We start from the raw sequence: 7,474 nt of genomic DNA, 5'->3' as shown, positions 1-7,474 counted from the left end.
CGGCGGCATACATTCCCCTACTTTCCCTGCCCTACTTTTCCCAGCCACCACCTACCCTACAGGAGACCTCCCAGGCACCCCAGGCCTCCTACCTAGTTAGTCTGTTACTAGAGTTGTATATGACCATGAAAAGGGTTTGACAAAAACCTTTTCCATAATCATGGCAGAAAGCACTCAGGGGTGGGGTAGAGGTCAGTGTTAAGATTGGGGGAGAGCCGCTTACTTGCCACAGAGCTCCTCTGTTAGGATTTCCCAGATTCGGTAACATAGAAAAGTGTTTCTAGTATTAGAAAGGACTGACAAGAGCAGCAGACAGGTTCTACTGGCAACATTTAATAAATATAACTAGGTTCAGAAACGCTGAAGGAAATGACCCCGCCCCCCAAAAAGGAATTAAAAAATAAATGTACTCTATACTCTAGGCTTAAGATGTGAGCAGTGCTGTATTCTAAGTTATTTCAAACCACTTATACTTGTTTAAAGTGAAGATCAAATTTTTTCACCATAACTTTGTAATAATTCAGATGTGAAAAGGACCTAGCAGTAAAACTTATTCTACATTAAGTATCACGAGTAAACATTTCTAAATCTTAGCATTAGAATAATATCATTCCCTTAAGCCCATGTTTTAAACTTGATATACCTTCAACAAAATTTTACAAATAGAGCACACAAATCAAACATTATGTTTTAAATAGTTAACTACAAAATAGAAGGCTGTCCTCGATGCTATTATCAACCCATTTTTCCTGAGGTTTATACTTTTCAAACAAAATGTTAAAAACATCAACACAAAGTTATATAAAAACAAAAGAGAACTTAAATGCCAAAAAAAAATTAAGAAACAACTTAAAAACTTATATTCCAGATATGGGGTAGAGGCTAAAGCCCTAAAAGAAATAGACACAAAAAGACAATGCAGAGCCTGCATTTATTCATATCTGACCTTGTTCTACTCCTTCACAAAAACGTGAGCAGACAAGGTGCCCAATACTTTAAAAATTAAATGTGAAATAAGAGGGTAAAGAAACAAGTGAGTATAATCCAGCCTACAACTAAATACCAAAAATATTCTTTTCTTACAGGTTACTGGTGTTAGAGCCAGCCAGTATAAAAAAGTAACAGAAAATTCCATCATTAATGGGACTTAGGGAAAATCCAAATACTGTAATTTACGTTAAAACCACTCTCTAGATGAAGGTAAATTAGCATTCACTGAATGAGTTTATGGGGCACCTGGGTGTCTTAGTCGGTTAAGCATCCGACTTCGGTTCAGGTCGTGATCTCGCAGTTTGTGAGCTCGAGCCCCGTGTCGGGCTCTGTGCTGACAGCTCGGAGCCTGTTTCAGATTCTGTGTCTCCTTCTCTCTCTGCCCCTCCCCCACTTGTGCTCTCTATCAAAAATAAATAAATGTATAAAAAAATTTTTTAAAACACTGAATGAGTTTGGCCTTAAGTAAGGGTAACTTTAAGATGAGCTAACTGAGGGGCGCCTGGGTGGCGCAGTCGGTTAAGCGTCCGACTTCAGCCAGGTCACGATCTTGCGGTCCGTGAGTTCAAGCCCCGCGTCAGGCTCTGGGCTGATGGCTCAGAGCCTGGAGCCTGTTTCCGATTCTGTGTCTCCCTCTCTCTCTGCCCCTCCCCCGTTCATGCTCTGTCTCTCTCTGTCCCAAAAATAAATAAACGTTGAAAAAAAAAATTTTTTTTTTTTTTAAATAAAAAAAGATGAGCTAACTGAATTAGAGTTGTGGTGATTACTCATGAAATAAGAACATGTGAATGGAGGTGGTACAAATATGGGCCTACAGAGTCAACTGAAGTGTGGTGTAAAAATATGTGAGAATTTGACTTCCCCAAACCCAGACTGCCAAGCTCAGAAGTTTCCTTGATCATGGCACTTTCAATGGTTTCAACAAACACATCCATTCACTGACATGATCATCAATAATGGGATTCCCAACAGCAAAGTTCCTTCTTACCTGTCTTTGATGATCCAGATCTGCTTTATTACCAATTAAAATCATTGGAAACTCATCCCGATCCTTCACTCTGAGAATCTGTCTTTGAAACTTATAGATTTCTTCAAAACTAAAACAAAAACAAATTAATTTGCTCAAATCTCAGAATTTGGCAAGTTCCACAGCCCATTTAGTACCTTATTACTTTTCCTTTTTCTATAAAAACAAGAAAATCCAAATTCAATAAAACAGTGATCTACACATGAACAGGAGATCTACATGTTAATACTAGTACAAACCTGCCTCGATCTGTGACTGAAAAGACCAACAGGAAACCCTCGCCGGTTCTCATATACTGTTCTCTCATAGCTCCAAACTCTTCTTGTCCTGCTGTATCCAGAACTAAAGAGAAAACAACACATGTAACCGTGTTCGTGTTTTCATTTTATGAATGACTTTCCCATAAGGGCAGGGCCCAATTAATGTGGGTCCTTTAGAGTATATATTTTAGACTCAGTGAAATAAACAAAAAGCCTTCTCTTCCTAGTGCTTTATTCTCAACACTAGAGACAAATATATCACCCAGCAGACAGTTTCAGAGTCATCTTCATCAGTACGAGTTGATTTTTGTAAGCTAGAATATATTAGCATACCAATTACAAAGTTAAAAATATCAAATATATCTAGGCAGATGGAGTCAGACAACCTCTAAAGTCACTTGGATGTTTTATCTCCTCCACAGAAAGGACTGAAAAAGATACCCATTCAAGAAAGATCCCTTGGTCTACTCCCCCCAAACACCTTAAAGAGCAGGCGCTAACGTTATTTACTGATCTCTCTGAATGAAAGAATCCTCGAACTTAAAAGAACAGGGCTATCTTTTGTGGAGATGTGTAATGTGTAGCCAAGCCCAAAACACTATTTGCTAAAGCCTCCTCCGTGCTATAAATTCTAAGCAAGTTGACAAATATTGACTCTTTTTCTATATTTACTACACCCATTTTAACCTTTGCAAGAAAGTAGATAGGGCTGAAACTTCATGTTTCTTTCCAAATGTCCCTAAAAATTCAACTCCAACTAGTTACCATGACATGATTAGTTTCACCAGCACAAGATCAACACAATTATTGTTTTATATTACATTTGCTGAGGAATATTTAAATACCTTAATATGTAGGATAAATATTTAAATATTCAAATATCCTAATATGCAGATTCATCAATCAAAGCTGATGAAAGACACGGGCTTCAAGACCACATTTCAATTGTAGTATGCAACCTAGCAAAACACCCAAGCTTACTTTTCAAAAATATGATATGTAAACTATCAAATAAAGGAAGATTACTTACTATCTAGCCGGGCTGCTCTGTCATCTATCACACACTGCTTTGTGTAGGAATCCTCGATGGTTGGGTCATAATCCGTCACAAAATAGGACTGTAAGAAAAATAACCTCATTTTTAAATTTATGTTTACTTGCCCACCCAAGTACCAATTAACTTTATCAAATCTCACTGATACAGAATGAATAGCAATAGTTTCATTGTATTAAGGTTTCTCCTACTAAACCTTAATAAACGTTTACTACCTTATTTGGTTTACAAAAATAGTAGTATCCTACTACAGTTGGTTTCCAACTGAATAAAACGTATTCAGAGTAGCTTCCAAGTGGAGAAAACGTACTGATATCTCTGAATCCTCCTATCGGATATATGCAAGAAGACTGCAAAAGACCTAATGCAGTGTTTTCATAATTATATATAATTTTTTCAATTATATATACCTAAGATGGGTGTATACACACACACACACACACACACACACACTCACTCACTCACACACACACAGTGCTCACAGTCTTACAAAAATAGAAAAAACACAGTTATAATTCAAGTCTATCTGCAACCCAGGGGTAAGCATCAGTTCTAAGAACAAAGGAGTCTGAAACAAAGGAAGACAAACAGCCTGGAAGATCCCACACCCCACCTTCATTTCTCCCCTTCTTTGCTCATACTTGGTTTTTTCCCATTCATTTGTCTTGTGTATTATCATAAGGAAACATGATTTCGGAATTTTTTTTTTCTTTTGGCTGGGATCTCAAACTTACTCCTTCACTGTTATTTTTGTTGTTTGTTTTTTTTTTCATCTCTAGCATCTATTTCTGTCTTTCTCTGTTAGCAAAGCCTCCCAACTTATCTTCTGCAATCAGCAGAAGAAAGGACAGTTAAGGTAGCAGAGTAGGAAGGGAAGAATCTCAGTGAGCCAGTTAAAAATGTTTGTGTATTACACTTCACCGTTTTTTAAAGGTTTTAAAAAGAAAACAACAGCGACAGTAAGACTCAAAGAGACTTATTTCCCACTTCTTAAAAGGGCACTAACTAGGACACTGACATCATCCTTCTTTTGTTCTGAGCATCTCCTTTGCTCTCCCCTCTTGACTGACTTCCTCAAAGCCTACTTTCCCCCTGGCTCATTACCAAATCTGAGGGAATGACTTGGAGGAAGGCAGCTTAATGCTGGGAGCCAGAGCCAAAGGGGTTCAGCCATTCTTCAGGCAAGGGTTCCTGGCAGCTAGACCTGCTGGCTCCAGGGACACAGCATTCTTAAGTGACAACCCCCGGCATGTGTAGTATGCAAACACCAAGAAGCTACTCAGAAGTAGGCACTCTGAACAAGACTTCTAAAGAAACTCCTGGTTGGGGAGTTGGGGGTGGGAGGGAGACACAGATCTGCTTGCTACTACTATGACCTCATATATTGTATTTTTGAAGGACACTTTCCATACTTTATTTACATTTTAGGATTAACTTTAATTGCTTAAATGCAGGGGTTTTTTTGTTTTGTTTTGTTTTTACAACAAAGTCAGTAAAAGAAACATTTACCAACAAGAGCAGCTCTGAGTAGAAATCCATCTCCATCACCACCCTATTCCCATTTAAAAATAAACAGATATCAAAACAGAGATTATACTTTTTGGCCTCCCCACCTCTTCAAAAAGTGATACAACTGGCAACAAATAGTACCTTTATGCCCACTATTCTAAATAACTTAAAACTGCAGTCTTTCCCCAAGCAAGTTGGATAAAAGCATGCTGTTTACATCTTTTTAAGATTAGTTTCCTGAAACAGGTTCCTCAGCAAGAATCGGATACTTCCTGCCATGCTTTTCATCTTGTAAAACCTGAATTTTATTGACTACTCCCAGTTTATACCTAAATGTGCTAAAATGTGCTGCACTGTCCCTCCCATTTTGAAAAAATAATGGACAAATATTAAATATACTTTAATCATGAATAACTAAAATTCTTTCGATGTGACAGGGTTGTTGTTTTTTTTTTTTTTTTTTTTTTTTTTGCACTGTTGAGACAGAATTAAGACATTAACGTATGTAGAAGATTATTGGGTTTAAGTAACTTTGAGGGCCATTAAAACAAATTTTGTTTTCCTTTTAGTGGCTATTTAAGTTTCACATTTTCTTTGGCCATCTTAGCTCCTGAAACATAATAAAAATTTTGCCACTTAGCTAACTAACACTGGCATGCACTTGTTTCACTGATATTAATTTTTAAGGCAAACTAATTGCTGGAATTTCTAGATATTTAGGTCTACATTTCATCTTCATTGTGTCCTGTTTTCAAACTGCACCTGTAGGGACCATCGCCTTGTTGCTATATATCGATTTTAAGGAGCCATCCTTTTTGTAAGCATCTTTCTCCTTCATAAAAATTCATCCTAAGGGGCGCCTGGGTGGCTCAGTCGGTTGGGCGGCCAACTTCGGCTCAGGTCATGATGTCGCGGTCCGTGAGTTGGAGCCCCGCATCGGACTCTGGGCTGACAGCTCAGAGCCTGGAGCCTGCTTCAGATTCTGTGTGTCCCTCTTTCTCTGCCCCTCCCCCATTCACGCTCTGTCTCCCTCTGCCTTTCAAAACTGAATAAATGTTAAAAAAAAAAAAATTCATCCTAAGGAACACCGCTCCAGGCCCTGACTGACACAGAATCCAAAACCCTCTTCTCTCTCGAAATTCCTATAAGCCACAAGTCACAATGTGCCTAAAAAGAGCATTCTTCATGCGCAGGTAGCAGGTAACGTATATAATCATCCTCTCCCACTACGAAGACATAATGTTTCTGTTACTTAAACCCAGGCACCAGATATTTAAGGTAGCATATCACCAACAAGAAATCAGTCTCTGGTGATGGACAGTGCTGGATTTGATACTAACTGTGCCACTTTCTAGCTGTGGAAACTGAGACATGTTACTTCTCTGACCTTTAGCATCTGTAAAATAGGACAGTAACAAACCCTCCTGGAGCAGATAAACTGAAGAAATATTTATAAAGTGCCAAGACATGCTGATGATTGATAAATGTTAACCACACTGTATTATTACTTCTGTCACACAATTAGATGATATGAGTTAGTGTTTTTATTCAAGTATAAAGACCTGTTAATCCCAGGAACAGCTGTAATAATTCCAATCCTGCTTATACCACAAACCAACCTTGGGACTTGGTATCCAAAATGTTGTGAGTCAAGATAATCTCCCCATCTGGAGTTTTGGAGATATTGTCTGGAACCTGAGCAGTAATTACACAGATATACACATAGGTAAAAATTCATCAAGCTGTACACAAGCTGTGTGCACTTTTTTGTACATATACAAATTACACCTCTATATAAGACACACAAATTTAATGGCCCCCTACTGTTTACAGGATTCAGTACTTTACGCAACATGCAAATCCTTCTAGTTTGATCTGTGCTGCTCACCATTTGAAGCCTTATTTTTCACTACCTAAAGTCCTCAGCCAATTGCTCTTGCTATCCTGGTTTCATTCGTTTGACAGTTTTTTATAGAGAGCATCACAGGGACAAGGCCCTATTTTCACAGAGCCCACTGCTTTTTAGACAACACCCAGTAACTGCGCTGTGGCTGTGGGTGAGAGGAATAGAGAATGTTAAATGTACTGGCCAAAGAACTGAATACCATGCTAGTTCAGAAGGCAACAAAACATAAGTGGTTAATACCCTACTCCTGTAGGAACTGTGTGTACACTCACTTATAAACATAGTCCAGCAATTTGCCAAAAAAGAATACAGTCTCTCTGAGGCTGCTTGAAGTTACCAACCACAGTCCAGAAAGGATATTCTATAGCAGATCGTAAGAAAAAAATAAGTACAGTATTTGCATAGCAGAAGACCATAGAGAACAGTACAGAAGAGGGAAGGGGGACAGCAAAGAGAAAGTAATGTGCTTTCTTGGTATCACAAGAAAGAATGCATGCAGAAGGATCCCGGAAAGAAAGAGAACGCCTGCTTTCAAAGGGCAGGATGCCTTCCAGGTAGTAAGAGGGGCAAATGGAGCTAAGTCTCTTTAAGGTTAAGATATACAGAGAAAAGTTTAGAATTAGGGAAGCTATCCCATTCACACAGGGAGTCTATTTCCCCCTGATAAAATCTGACAACCTGGCGTGGGTAAGGTCGTCAGAATCCCTTAGTAACACAAGAGCATTATG

At 38.6% G+C, this 7,474-nt stretch overlaps 1 protein-coding gene across 2 annotated transcripts in view; it reads right to left on the bottom strand.

The window, feature by feature from the left end:
* The window catches only part of RRAS2 (RAS related 2), a 36,645-nt gene that overhangs the window by 13,148 nt on the left and 16,023 nt on the right, over nucleotides 1-7,474 (bottom strand). For both annotated transcript variants that reach the window (XM_040456797.1, XM_040456798.1), the window contains exons 2-4: nucleotides 3,308-3,395; nucleotides 2,257-2,359; nucleotides 1,979-2,087 (exon numbers count right to left, since the gene is read on the bottom strand). In XM_040456797.1, coding sequence (XP_040312731.1) covers nucleotides 1,979-2,087; nucleotides 2,257-2,359; nucleotides 3,308-3,395 — 300 coding nt within the window. The remainder of the gene's footprint in view (nucleotides 1-1,978; nucleotides 2,088-2,256; nucleotides 2,360-3,307; nucleotides 3,396-7,474) is intronic.

Source organism: Herpailurus yagouaroundi, unplaced genomic scaffold (genome assembly GCF_014898765.1).
Source record: "Herpailurus yagouaroundi ecotype Mexico unplaced genomic scaffold, PumYag 218, whole genome shotgun sequence".
Lineage (NCBI taxonomy): Eukaryota > Metazoa > Chordata > Mammalia > Carnivora > Felidae > Herpailurus > Herpailurus yagouaroundi.
The sequence above is the reverse complement of the archived record's forward strand: the minus strand, read 5'-3'. Positions and strand labels throughout refer to the sequence as shown.